We start from the raw sequence: 15371 nt of genomic DNA, 5'->3' as shown, positions 1-15371 counted from the left end.
TAGTAGATACTCCCATCCGAATGCATAAAAACGTAGATTTACTTACCTTTACCGCCTCGCTGCTGCCTACGCAGCCACCACACCTCCATGGCTGAGATGATCAATATACTATGTATCTCCTTTCTGTGTTCATTTATTAGGATACAGAAATAATGCACTTACAGTAGACGTTCAGGATTTGAAGTCCTTAAAGAGAGACTGTGAATTGGGTGTAGAGCAGTGCACAAGTAACCCCAACCAGTCCAGGATTTAGGGATTACCCTGTTGTGTCTAGCGTGTTTTTATTTAATTTTTAATTTTTTTTTTCTTTCTTCTAAAAACACCTTTGACACAACTGGGTAATCCCTAATTCCTGGACTGGGTTGGGAACCACTGGTGTAGAGGTACATTGTAATCACTAACTAAAACATATCTATCATTAGTGTTTATGGTTTTGTACTATAACCCTCTGTCACGTTATACAGGGGCACTTGGAGCAGGCTTTATTTGACAGTTATTGGAAGGTGCAGTAACATTATATGAATGATGGCTATAAACATCCATCATTATTTTCTTTTACCATTTAACTGTTCTAAATTTTCTAAAATTTTCTATAAAAATGTATATATTTAAATCCGTGATTTGTTACAAAGCTACTCAAGAGAATTGCAAATTGCAACCTAAAGATTATATGCATAATGGAACGACTCTCACTATGTCTCAAAAGAGTCATTGTCTCTGTTGTGGATCGTGTTTGTTTATTGTGTTTTGCTAACTGCTTCCTGGCAATCTAGTAACATTGTAATCACAGGGGGAAGACGGATAACTAAGCTACCATCATCACATGGTAATGAATTATGTGGTTTGCGCTACTGTATATAATTTAACGTTTGTGCAGCTAGCTAGAGTGTTAAACATCACATTCTTCGCTCTTTTTTAATCTTCGCTCATGTATCTCATCACATGCTAATCTAATTTATGTCAAGTTAGACAAAACGCTAAAACTGTCATGAAAGCAGTATTGGGATAAAGGAACACTATAACATTATGTATACAAACCTGTGTTCCTAACACTGTAGTGTCCCTGTCACTAGTTGGATATAGGTGCCCCTCATTTGCAATAAAAAAAAGAAAATGTACTTACCTTTTTCCATCCCTCCACCTCCTACATGATATTACAGGAGGTGGAGAAATGGAAAAGGGTATGTCCTACTCTGTGATGTGTACAAATACAAAATCTAGTACATTTACCAGAAGTAGATGCACATGTAGATAAGAATAGCTTAATGAATGAATAAATAAATAGCAGCAGACAAAATAGTCTTTCAAAAAAAACTGAATAAATCCGTAGCAGCAAACTAAATAGTTTTAGGGGTATATCTACTTAACAGTGAATAGTGGGACATGAATAAAGTGCAGACAATGGTTCTAGTAGAATACATCTAATAGGATGGAGTAAGCGTCCAAATGAGAATAGATACAAATAGCAGCAACAATGTATCAGCCAAAAGTCCAAAATGTAACAGCTTGTATGAATGCTGAGGACCACCAGGACCTGGATAATTTCTTCAGATACACCACCATCACATGAACTGCCTCTAAAATAGAGAATTCCAAGACATGCCTAGGTCTAGCAATGGGAACCTAATGTGCAAGCTTCCCCTTGGAAAATATTGTATTAAGGGCTTCTGTGTACCTTGAACGAGTTTTACTCATTCCGTGCATGTACCTCTGTTGACTGTACGACAGCCATTAGAGGTGGACTTAAAGGAACACTATAGCGTTCGGATTACAGCTTTGTATTCCAAACACTTTAGTGTCCATCTGCCTCCGTGCCCCTCCCCCTTCCATCTTCTGCAGCAATTAAAGCGAGAGAACCCTCTAAACACTTACCTTATTCCAGCACAGGGGTACCTCGACACTAGGTCTGTCTCCAACGTCCTCATGAGGGGAAACCTAGCGTGCAAGTGCAATGTGCACGTTACGCCTTCCTCATAGAAAAGTGTGGAATCCGTGCTTTCCTATGGGTGGTTTGCAAGATGCAGGACTTCGTAAAACAGCAGGAAGCACCTTGAATGGTTGTCTGATAGACAGCCACTAGAGGCAATCTTAACACTGCAAAGAAAACATTGCCGTTTCTCTAAAACTGCAATGTCTTCAGCTGCAGGTTTAAGGGGACAGGGACACTGCATCCAGATCACTTTAATGAGTTGAAGTAATCTGGGTGACTATAGTGTCCATTTTAAGAAAAAAGTAAAAATTATTAAGTGTGCCCTTCCCATCTTACTACTAGCTTCCTCGCATTGTATTAATTCTTCTGAAATGCAATTCGCTTCTTCAATTAATAAGTCTCTGGTTGTTTTCTCCTCCATATGTAGCAGTATTGATCTTACACTGCATCCACACTCCTACGCTCTTTGAATGCATTTTTCTTTGCATTCTTTTTACATCTATTGCCTCCCGGACTAAGCACGCCATCATTCATCCCTTCCAATCTTTTTTTTGGATCTCATGCATTCGGTATTCATTGAGAACTCCATATCTCAAACCCTGTTTAAATATATAGCAACCAGTAACCTCCAAAAAGATGTGAAAGGCTTTGCATGTTGCATTTATTTATTTTTTGGCATCGATTTTATGTACAGGGCATCACTCGTCAATGTATGTCGACATTCTAAGTCTCTGCTAAAAGGAAAGAAAAATATCAAACAAAGACCAAAAAAAAAAGACATTATTAAAAATAAATGTACTGTTGGCACAGTGCTTATAAATACTATAAACATGCTGTTTTTTGTTGGAGACTTTATTTGTGCCAAAGGAATAGTCAATGTCCTAGTCTGAGAACAGTGACATGGCTCTTAAAATGTGGGAACGTGGTTTGTGTTTGTTAGTAATACACCGTTTAAAAACAAACAAAGCAAAAAAAAAACAATATTCTCAAAAATAAGAAATCCTGAGCATCCCAATCATACATCCAAATGAATTTACAGTATAGTTAACGTGGTTTGCCATTCTAAACATCTGATGTCTATTAACTGCTAATATAAGAATTATTAGCCCAACAGGCAGTACCAGTCATCTGTATTTGTACCCTGTAATCACTTTCTGTATGAATATTCCATTTCGTGTTGCAGTCGAAACATTATTGCGTTGCCCTGTCATTAAAATGGACCATATTGGCAGTAGGTGGTCAGGGGGACTGCTGCCAAGGCAACACATACCAGTAGTTGACATTTCTGTTTGCATATCTTCAGTACCGGTCTCTATTGCAACATTTGGAGTCCAGGTTGGGTGTGGCTAGGTGTATGAAAGAAATTGCAAGTCATAAAGGTATACCGCAGGTTCACAAGTCCACTATGGCCTAGAAACCCCATTAACAACAAAGATTGCACTAAATAGTTATTATCGTCCATCTCTTATTGTAGTCCATACCTTCTGCGTGTCCCTATTTAGGAGGCACAGTCCCAATTTTGGGCCCAAATCCCTTGGTCCCTCTTTTAGCTCTATATTGTTGGTGTGTCTGAGTATATAAAAGATCTGCACAGCAATACAATTCCCAGTCATGTGTATTAAACCTGTAATAAATATGTTTGGAATTCAGTTTGTGTAAATAAGATCCATTTTTGCTATAAAGGCAGGAACCTGCTTTGTATTCCTGTCAATATAGTATCCCTTTAATGCTTTTTCATGAAGCAACTCAGGATGAATTCCAAACCACAATCCTTGGATCTCAGTTATTTGAAAATTCTACTTTTCTAATCATCGGGTGACATCCTGCTCAGTCCTTTTTTATAAAACATTTTCCTCAAATTATTTTAGGGGAGTTTTATTACATTTATCTGAACGATGTAGTTGTTTAAGGTCTCTAACCTCTTCTTATTTCTTAAATTGTGCGAAATAATGGTCTAAGAAGTGATGGCTTTTCTCTGCCTAAACTCAACAAAAATGACAAAGTGAAAACTTGCCTATAAAAGCCAAATCTCCCCCAGTGTCTCTGTTAATGTGATCTGCTCCACGTCTGATATCTTTTAATGCAAGAAAAAGTTCTATCATTTTAGGGATGGGGAAACCGTTGATTGTGATTGTTCAGTTTTTGGAATTTTCAAAAAAATGTTCACTAATGCCCTTTAAACAGTTTTCTATTCTTGAGACACTTCTGTTAACTGTATTTGTTTGATCTCTGACTTAGGTCCAGGTGGATGAATTCCGTCAGCTGAAGAATGCATTGAAGAAAATGCCAAGTTTCAAGGACCATGATGTAGACACAAACAATCAAGTTCTGACATCAGCGAGAAAGGTAGGGCACTCTTAAACTAATAAAATAAAATGTGTGTATATGTATATATATGTGTGTGTATATGTGTGTATATGTATGTATATATATATATATATATATATGAGTGTGTGTGTGTGTAAAAGAACACTGATATTTTTAAAGGGCATTTAGACACAATTCTGAGGTTAAAGATGTTCTCTTCAATGTTGTGTCCAGTTCTATATTGTGGATCGTCACCAGTACGAGTCAGAGTGGTATCAAATGGTGTTTTGTTTTTTAAAAATAAAATAACAAGTATGTTAAGGGATGCATTTTTATTTCTCCTGAACTGGGTTAGGAAAAGGCTTTATACCAAAACATCCTACCATCCTCTTTTCACAATCCTGAATGTGTTCAGCTTAGCATAGTAAGGCGATTGCACCAAAAAAAAAAAAAATGCTCTTTACACAATGTAACAACTAAATCTCATTGCAGTGGTTGTGGTGCAAAGTGCCTCTCTAATGTGCTTGAACAGTATATGAAGATTAATGCTGTTTTGTCACCGTTAACCTTCTAACCTGCGATCTCGATCAATAATAAAATCAGAAGTAATCAATACATGAGGCAAGATCAAGGAATCTTCCCCCTCGATACTTCATCGCTCCATAATGTAAAGTGGTGTAAAAATTAAAACCTAATAAAAATTAAGCCTGTATAGAACCTATATATATCTGTATAAAAGTCTCTTTCATGACTGTTGAGTGAATTGCACATTGAATTGCAGCACAAGGTGGGGGTGAAGCTAAGGGAGCATTCATTGGGTAATTGATTAAAGCAGTCGGTCTAATGTCTGTCTTATTTATTTTATTTTATATTATTATTTCTCCTGAAAAGAAAGTGCATTGTCAAGTCACTCGTGAAAGGGAAATTGTGTTTTTCGTTATAAATACACACAGGGAGTGCTGCATACAATTTATTTGAAGTGCCAAAAAGAAAGACACATATCGGGTTTTCTCCTTTGTCAATGCCAAAATGTCAAACGTTTGTTTCTTTTTGGTCCTTCAAATTGTATGCAGCACTCCCTGTTCACGTTTAGTATCTAGTTGTGCTCCCTTGATTTCTTTCTTTTCTGTACTTGGATTTGGCCTTGCTTTGAGCAACAGGGTACAAGCTTAGCAGCACAGCGTTAAGTCTTATTTTTGCTTTTGGGTGCTGCAGTAACCCCCCCTCTATCTCTATGTAACCATGAGAGAGAGTACATATAATGTACAATGAGAGGTGTGTGTATATATAATCTCAGATTCACCTACGGGAGGCTTATTAAGAACTTTATAAATGTAACTATTGTTTTGTTGTTGTTTTCCTACAGTCTTTGCTTGCATCTAAAAAAAAATAACAAATAGTATCTTGGTGCCAGAGACATAGCAAGTTCTTGCCCAAGGGAAACTAAGTTGTAATCGTGTGTGTGTGTGTTCTCCAGGAAGCTGGTTCAGTGACATTACAGATGTTTTTCACCTGAATTCTGTGTGTTTTGTCTTTTAGGTTTTTAATGTCAATGAAGCACCGGTTCTGCAGAATAAGAAGCCTGAGGCACTTCTTCACATCCCTGGAAAGACCTCTTTACCCACTAAAAAACCTCGACCCAGTGAAAATCAGTCTCCATCAAAAAACAATTCTGTGCCTGCATCACTGAACTTGCTTCCCCCCAGGCCGCAGACTTTAAACACAAGTGAAAGTCACCTGATCAGAGTCATCAGGGCCGTTAATAACCTACCAAATGACAAGAAGGTAGTTTTTCGCATTTAACCATGTTGTGTAGCAGAAGGCTTTGGTTTTGCCCCTGCACATGCATGGTGATATGTTCTTTGTTTTTTTGTTTTTTTTTAATTCTTTCTTCCCTTTCCCTGTCCCAATTTGGAGTAATGTCTGAGGCAATTTTCTTGATCTAATTATTGTATTAAGCCTGTGGTATACCATGAACCCTGCTGCTGTCTCTTTTAAAAATCTGATGTTTATTTTTTATTTTTATTTTTTTATATTTTTGCTGTGCACAAGATTAGTACAGACGCTTTCGAGGTACCCCGACAGCAATCCTCCAGCATATCAACATAGATTACAAGTTGGGTATAGAATTAGACAGGCACGATTTTATAATAGGATACAAGTCGAGAAGCTGTCTGGTTGGCACCACCCAGCCACTGTTTCGGATACAGGCTAGCTGCAGACTAAAAATGGTGAGCGGGTGGCTAGGAGACCGGCCAGGGTAGGTTAACAGGCTAAGCTACACACATGCAAGAAACAAAAATTGCTTTCTACATTATCAGCATGACATCCAGCGTGGCTATATAGAGGCCTCTGGCTTGAGGGTTACCACTCGGTTATGATAATAAGCAGTGCACTGCTGAACTAAAGCTAGTCTGGTGTGGTCTTGTGGCTAAAATAGAGAGTCATGGCCTTATTCTACAAGCAAGAAAGACTATATGTGTATGGTATGGTAGGCATATACTTTACAGTCCAGATTAGTAGAAGAGCATCTTGCGGGTGTATTCGGGACGTCTGTGAGGATGTCCGGTGTTCGGCATCTGGAGAGTAGACAGTCCTTTGCACAATGTGTTTTCACCTGATCCCTTGGTTGGGCGTCACTCTGCGGTTGTGTGCAAGTCCCGTGAATTTTGCCCAGTTGCGGATCATTTGTGTGATGTTCCTCTGTTCGCAGCCGGTGTCGTATGGAGCAGCGTTTGGGGGGTTAGTGCAGCATTGAGGAGGTGAGGCACTCCTCCAGCTCCAGTGCTGTGTGAGAGCTGGTACCCCGTTGCCACGAGCCAGTGAGGTCTAGGTTATTCTCTGTCAAGGCGGTGCGCTCGGTCTTGCGGTTAGTTGCTGTCTGTTGGCGCTTCTGCCTTGTGGCCCTGCACCTGTGTGGCTGGTACCTGTGGGTTTTGGCCCTTGTTGCTCTCCACCCGGGTGGGCATCTTGTGAGGATGGCTGAGGTTGGGGAACGTTTTATGCCCAGTGGATTCCCAGTCCTCCTCTCTGTGCGCACATGGTCCCGTACAGTCAGGATAGGTGTAGTCAGAGCTGGTCCAATACGGGTCAGCAGCTTGGCCCAGAATCCGTTGAAGATAGCGTCAATAGAGTCTCTTACTGTGTTGCAGTGGTCTGACAGATCATGCTGCTGCATGTGCATGCCGCTTGAATCTGGATCTGATGCGTCTGCCATTTTGGAGACCTCCGTGCCCGTGTAGTTTGTGAGGCCTGCCAGGTCCTCTGTGAGGTTTATGGTGAGAGGTGCTCCTCTTGGTGGGGACCGGGATATCCCCCACAGGAGGGAGGGCTTCTTGCTTGTTTGTGTCTTGTAGCAGTAGGGGGAAAGCGGCCGTCTTTCCCCTCTGCTGTCTCCATTAGGCCTCTACTTGCTGCAGCAGTTCCTGGTCGTTCTGGGCATTGATTTTGGTGTCTGCAGGTACCTGCGCGCTTCCCCCATCCATGTAGCTCTGCAGCTGAGTGATTGTCGAGAGAGTAGCCCGTGCAACAGGATCTCAGGCGTGGCACGACTGTGTCCCAGCATAAAACGGATGTGAAGACTTCTCACAGAAAAGAACTGGTTTGCATTGGTTTGGATGTGAGATCACTAGTATTAATCTCCTGAAAGTGGGACCCTCTCACTATTGCATTTGAGGTACATTTAGCTCTTTTATGGGTGAACGGGGGAGGCCTGGAATATAAATGGTTTTTAGTTGAAGTCATGTATGTCATAACAGGTGCATTTTAAACCTGAGGACATATTGATACAATCATCTCTCCACAATTTCAATATGTTGTGCTTGATGCAGTCCATGAGATTTCCAAATCCATGCCACACCAACGAGTTTACTTGCCCACACACTGGTCCATTTAGATTCTGCACTCAAGCTTAAAATGGTTTTAAAGCGATACTGTCACAGTTTTGTTAGTGACTGTGCTTCTTCTAGCCACTCCTGTAAATTCTATTAAAGCATTTACTTGTTTGAGTTGCGCAATGGTGACAAGTTCTGGTTGAACAGTGATGTCATTTTCCATGAGCCCCTGAATGATGAGCATGCATATTCGAAGGCAGCAGGCAGCACGCAGGGGAAGATCAAACTTAGATACTACGGTGTGCCTTTATATCTGATTGCAATATCAGGCTGTTTTGGGAATACAGAAATGGTACTGGGATGGTAACTACTGACAATAAGGATTGTGCTCTGTTTAGTATTTGACATGGTATTTTAAAAGCAGCAAACCGAACTCTGTAGATCTGAGCAACTTTGCCTTGGTGGCTGTAGGGGCTTCCCAAACACAGAAGTAATCCCACCATCTGCAGGCCTCTGGAAGGAGAAGATGAATCCAAGGGAGATTAACAGGGTAGTATTTAGATTCTTTCATTTTGGAACAAATCCATGAATCAGAAGAAAACCTCCAGGACACAGGAGGTGCCTTTTTCTTCTTCTTTTATTCTAAATGAGGTTGATTGTCATTTTGCTCTGTTTCTAACACTGTGCCATCCCACATGGAACGGGTTGGTGACAGTGATGCATTATAATTACATGCTTGTTGAGAGTACAAAGTATATTTTGTTGCACACCGCTATACCTGTGTGCACAAGTCTTGAAATATTTGTATCCATTTGAAAGGTTGCTAGGCACCTGTGGGTTTCTTCTTGTTTTAAAGTGACAGTACAATAAATCAGGGATAGTCTATACACAGACATGTAGTTATTTGTGTATTTTAAAAGTTGCCAAGTGCACATGGTTCACTATATCATTTTAAAGTGCTGCTATGATGGAGGTGCCACATATTTTGAACTCGTTCTGTCTGTTTTACGAGCTGTCAAGCGGCTATTGTTTGCTTCATTCTTTTAAAGTGACAGTATGATAAATTGGTCAAGCTACTCGTTCCTAGTCCCACAAGCCAAGTACAACTCTTGTTATTAGCAATAGGAGTTTGGTTAGTAAACATTTTTCATCTTTTTCGATACCAGATATATAACTGCTGCTATAGTGATCTATCATTGATCTGACCATATATTTTTTTAAATGTACAAACTCTAAGCATAATGCAAAATCGGACGTGTCTTTTGGGGGCGGTGGATGAAAGTGTCCACTTGTGTAGAACATGTTGGTATTTAACTCTGATAATACTGAGAGCAGATAGGTAAAGGCTTATTTGACAACAAATGTAGTAATACATTTCACTCAATGCATTTCACTGCGCTCGGCTGAAATTCTATTCTGTATAATTTGGCACAATGTTATTTTTGGATGACTGTTGTCTAATCTCTAACTAAGCACTAAATTCTGTACAACCAGCAGTAAATAAAATCACTCCACCCCCCCCCCCCCCTATATTCCAGCTGGTTTCTCTTATTTCTAATTATCTATGCAATCTGCTATTACATTGCGCAAATCCTAATTGATGCCTTATATTTACAGTGTAAATCAAGGTCCGGTAAATGCAAACATTTAGCCTCATGTGAGCCACTATTCCCATGATCCATTGCCAGCCAGAATGCAGTTACGTGGCTGTCTGAGTTCAAGTAGATATTGTAGACCCTCAGTGTGTTAACCTTTCTCCTGCTTTGTAAATACGGTTACGCTGATCGTATCTTTATATATATTTCCCATCGTATTATTTCTATGTAAGAACAATTTCTGTGGTCCTGAGATACTCTGTGATGGTCTTTTTTGTTTTTTTGCTTATAAAGAAAGAAGAGAAAGCAGTGGTACCACAAAATAAAGTTCCACAAGTACAGCAGAACAAGGTGCCGCAGCAGAAACCACAGGACAAGGAGCAACAACCCAACAAGGTTCCTGAGAAGAAAGATGTCCCACATCCTGTTGTCTTGAATTATCCAAAGCCTATAGTTAGCTCCCTGACTGTCAATAAGCCGGTGCCTATTCAGAGGTATGCATTATTTTTATCCACTGTGCGTTGATTTAATCTTTCGTGCTGTGTAATCCATTTATTGCCTGTTCAACCACACACTGAAATGATTTTAGGTTTCTTACTTCATTCTAGAAAGCATTTGCTAAAAGGATAATTGCGCTTGCTGTTCTTTCTTTCTCTGAAAAAGCTGACAATACTCCACGGTCGTACATTTTTATTGCATTTGGAGATGTGGTGCTGTGACGGTGGAACATTCTGCGTTAACCATCAGTTCTGCTATTGTTAAAATGACTTGTCTGTAAATTACTTTTAGATGTGTTTTTTTTTTTTTTTTTTTTTTTTTTAATCCGGCAGTAAATTGGGGATTATACTTTAGAAGTTAGTGGACACATTGGTATCATTAAATCGCTATTTTTCATGCCTAGGTCCTGGTGAAGAAGAAGGCTCATTTTCATCGATTGCATGTACAGCTATTTGCAAATATTCCCAACATTGCACATAAGCTGGCTAAATGGACACTTTAGTCATTGTAAATGCTTCATCTCATTGAAGTGGTTTTAGTATATGGAGTCCCCAGGGTCCGTCCTTCCATTCAGCATTAAACTGTCTTTAATGTTTTCATCCTAAGCAACAGTCCATCCCCTCTGTGCTGCTAAAACTAATCAGGAAACATTACTCTGGGCGGCAATGATTGGCTGACCGCTTTCAACCTAGTGTCAGCTGACCACTTTCAACCTAGTGTCAGCTGACCGCTTTCAACCTAGTGTCAGCTGACCGCTTTCAACCTAGTGTCAGCTGACCACTTTCAACCTAGTGTCAGCTGACCGCTTTCAACCTAGTGTCAGCTGACCGCTTTCTCTTATTGCTGGTATGAACTTGTATGACTAAGGAAGAGATAAACCCCTTGCTTAGCCATACCTCCAGTGGGGGCTGGGCTTTGGATGGTCATTGATCCACACTCGCTGTTAAAGTGCTCAAAAATTATTCAACATTGAATGGGGGACAGTGCTAATTTAATGAGATGAAATGGCTATATTGCCTATAGTGTCCCTTTAAGAACAATACTGTCTGTATTTGCAATACACTTTGTCTCAAAATACGATGACCGTTCTTGAGTGCCAGAAAGAAATGAATTAGTAAGCAATGCAGAACTCGGGAGATTTCAAGAATGCATTATCCAATTTATGTTTAGTAGACACAGGTAGTAAGTCTGACAGAAAACCGTAATGCTGTAAATACTTGGAAATTCCTAGATGTTTTTTTCTGAAAATACATCCACTTTTATTAGCGCCACTCGGTACTGTAGATAAGAATCATTTGGTAGCAACATCAGCTCTATACGTATAAGTTTTTGTTTAGCATTTACTTTATTCAGTCAGTTTTTAGTTCAGATTACATATATCTGAGTCATCAAAGAAAGACTTTGTATGTTTAATAGATATAATTATTATTATTATTATTTTTATTTTATTTTTTAAATGGAGAGACATATGAGAGAAAGTAAATCACTGTGAACCAAGTTCGGTTATAGCAATACTGCAATACCATTCAGAGGTTCTGAAGGCATTGTATTAAACCATGAGGTCACAATTTTTCCCAAACCTTCAGATTATTTTTCCCAAGTTCATTTTTTTTATCTTTAGGTATCTTTTTTATATAACATTATTCATTTCTGGGTTTAGAGTTCCAATAAGCATTAGGATAGTGGAGACAGTCTACACTTTTAGTGTACATGATTAGGATTAGTGTAAAGGTTACAATATTATAGGAGTTAAGGTTTAGGGTTAGTGAGTTGGTATATGGTTAAAGGTTAACGGTTAAGATTAGTGTTAGTGGTAGGACATTTTAGGGGATAAGGTTTAGGGTCAGTATGTCAAGGTAGTTTCGGGGTTAAGGGAAACATTTAAAGTTAAGGCAACTTTTTCACTTACAGCCACTGATTGAGCCACTTAGGAGCTTAAATCCCAGACTAGGCCTAAGACTAGGCCCCACACTGCATGGAGGTGAACCGCACATTATTCCCTGTTCATTAAAACATGACCAGTACACGATGTATGCATGGACGTCCGCAGGAATTTTCCCAGGGGGAGGGGGAGCTTAATTGCAATGACTTCAATGCTTGAACCCTTTTTTCAGAACTGGACTGGGGATACAAAGCAGCCTTGGAAAAACATTGTATGCCAGCCCTATAAGTATTTGTTGCATTTAGTGTGTGTGTGTATATATAATATAATTTTTTTTTTTTTTTTACTTTTCTAGTCCAAAATATTGGTTCTGCCAATGTAAATAATTTTAATTCTACAGTAAACATACTCCCATCCATACACTGAAAATCTCACTGGCACAAGCACACAGACAAATCTCATTGATACACAAACTAATGGACATAAAAACACAAGTTCACTGATACACACAAATAGGCTCACTGACAGACAATCTCGCTGACACACACAAACTTAGTACAAACTAGACCTCACACAAGGTTACTACAGACAAACTCATTGGTATACAAGCACAAACTTACTACAGACAAGCTTACTGTCACACACATGCTCCCTCCAGACAAGCTTACTGATACACTGGTGGTCACTACAAACTCACTGACTCACACACACATTCTCACTACAGAAAAGGCTCGCTGACACACATACTCACTACAGACAAACTCACACACACACACAAGCTCACAGACACATTTACACATGCTCACTACAGACACGCTTTCTGACACACACATGCTCATTAAAGACAAACTCCCCGACACACATAAGCTCACTACAGACAAGCTCACTGACACACATGCTCGCTACAGACGACACGCTCACTACAGAAAAGCTAGCTGACACACAAGCTCGCTTGCACATAAGCTCACTGACACACACATCTCATTACAACAAGCTGACACACATGCTGACTACAGACAAGCTTACTCACTATCACACACAAACAAACTCACTATCACACACACACACGCTCACTATCAAACACACACACCCAAAATCAATCACGGTCAAGGACTGAAGCCTACCTGTCACTGAAGGCTGTGGGAGACTGGGAGCACTGGGAGGTGAAGTCTGTCTTCTTCCTTCCGGCGTGTGGGTACAGGGGCGGAGCTTGTGAGGGGTGGTGCTTGCGTGTGGGAGGCAGAGCCTGAATGCAGGGGCGGAGCATTAAGGCACCAAATTGCTGGTGATTCGGAAGGGAGCATCACAGTGCTCCCTATGGCAAACGAAATCCAGCACCTCCCTCCTTCTTTCCCTCGGACTGAGCTGTCACAATCAAAGGGAAAATTGTCTGTGGGGACAGGGCATGTTGAAACATCCAGGGGGGAGCAAGTGCCCCCTCTTGCCCCCGCCCCCATGCGGACGTCCATGGATGGATGTATATGAGTGTGTATTTATTCTGGTGGTGACATGGTAGGTAGAGTGATCATGTACCTTTAAATAGCTGTGCTTTAATTTACTGGCACATCATGTCCCGTTCCTGATTTTAGTCATCTTTGACAGGGTAGTCCTTATTTCCCAAAGAAAGAATTTCAGGATACATTATTGATGAACATATTAACTATAGACCTGTATACATTGTATTTCCTCTCGACATTTGTGGAGTTGAAGATCAATGCAACTTAACACAATCCAGTTTCCACATAGGAGGCAGTATTGTGCTTCGAATTCCCAGCTGTTACAGCCAGCACCGTATCTTTACCTACTGATGCAACAAAGTTTTTATTTTAAAAATGTTTTTTAGATGTGGAAACTGGAATTAAAAAGCGTGAGATTTGTATCATTGTGTTTTTGGTGAAAGGGTTATTGATCACCTTATTTTTTGATTTGTTTTATTTATTATTTTTTCCTTTTGGTCTCTGCACGAAGTCAGTCAACATAACAACTCAACCCTTTAGGGATCTACCGAGTTTGCTGTGCAATCTCTGCTCAAGAATAAAACTTAGCAAAATAAACATGGCTTCTTTATTTTAGACCTTTTTTTTTTAAATAACCAGTCTTCCAATTAACTGGTACATTTTGAAAGCTGGGAATAAAGATTACGGGTTAATTTGTGCCAATTGACAATCTAGTAAATGTTGTACACTGGAAATCTGTGTCAATAAAAAAAAAAAAAAAAAAAAAATAACTTCACAAAGTGGAGACAAAATCAGAAACCTTTAATGCTTTTAATTAAGTAGTTTCAGACTACAGTTCGTTATTATTATTATTTTTTTTTCTGTTAATTATTCAGCCTGTGGAGGTCTCTTTGGGGCATTCCGTGTGGATATGGTTGAGTTGAATAGCAGGACTTGTTCTTTGACGTCTATATTGCATGTCTTGCTGTGTGCTTTTATAACAAATAAAGGAGGTGCTCTCCTTTCATGTAATTTCTAAAACAGAATTGTGCTGCAGAAATTCAAATTCTTTCATGGGTCTTGCTGTGGAAAAATCCTCCCTCTTGTATCTTGCTGGTTTCTGAACTCGAAATTTCAAAGCTATCCACAGTTTTTATTTCTGTATTTTATATGTTGAATATGTCGTTCTCTAGTAAATTAAATATTTTAATGCGTAAATGAAAACACATCATTTTTTTTTTTTATTAGTTAAAATAATATTGTACTTATTATAACCCTTTTGCATATTATTTTGTGACATATATATATATGTATATATGTATACACAGGGCTCGAAATTACAACTTGTCCAATGGCAAGTAGAAATTCAGCCTTATTGAGTGGGTCATGGACACCACTATCTGTGAGCATACTAATTGCTGTTTAAAAGCTGCTTGTCAGGGTACCTGTGGTCTCTACCTCTGAAAGAGGTAGAGACTTAGCTGTTCCTCCATCCAGACGGCCTGATGGCTCCCTTCTCCACGGTCTATCCGGTCATGCAAGGCCGGCCGCGAGGGAGTGACTGCCTTTTACAGCATCTAGGCAGGAAGTTGTCATCAGGACACTCCTCCGGAACGACCTGTCACTCAATTGCTGCAGGACCAATCAGGACGCCTCGGAGGCGTGGTTACTGCTCTGAACAGGGTATTTAACAGAGTTTCTTTCATTAGCTCATTGCCCTGTCGTGGTTCTAGCTTGTTCTAGTCACTCAGTGCTTGTGTATTCTATTATCCCTTTTGGTTTTGACCCGGCTTGTTTACCTTACTCTGCTTATCTCTGTTACCCTTGATTCGGCTTGTCTCTCGCGTACCTGTCTTCTGTTACCCTCGACCTCGGCTTGTCTTTGACCAT

The 15371-nt window shown here is 39.8% G+C and overlaps 1 protein-coding gene across 2 annotated transcripts in view; it reads left to right on the top strand.

Moving 5' to 3' along the window:
* Nucleotides 1-15371, top strand: part of LOC134577572 (Golgi integral membrane protein 4-like) — a 106871-nt gene that overhangs the window by 52025 nt on the left and 39475 nt on the right. For both annotated transcript variants that reach the window (XM_063436385.1, XM_063436384.1), the window contains exons 7-9: nt 4169-4276; nt 5777-6022; nt 9960-10159. In XM_063436385.1, coding sequence (XP_063292455.1) covers nt 4169-4276; nt 5777-6022; nt 9960-10159 — 554 coding nt within the window. The remainder of the gene's footprint in view (nt 1-4168; nt 4277-5776; nt 6023-9959; nt 10160-15371) is intronic.

This window comes from Pelobates fuscus, chromosome 11 (assembly GCF_036172605.1).
Source record: "Pelobates fuscus isolate aPelFus1 chromosome 11, aPelFus1.pri, whole genome shotgun sequence".
Taxonomy (NCBI): domain Eukaryota; kingdom Metazoa; phylum Chordata; class Amphibia; order Anura; family Pelobatidae; genus Pelobates; species Pelobates fuscus.
This window is presented reverse-complemented; position numbering and strand designations above follow the sequence as displayed.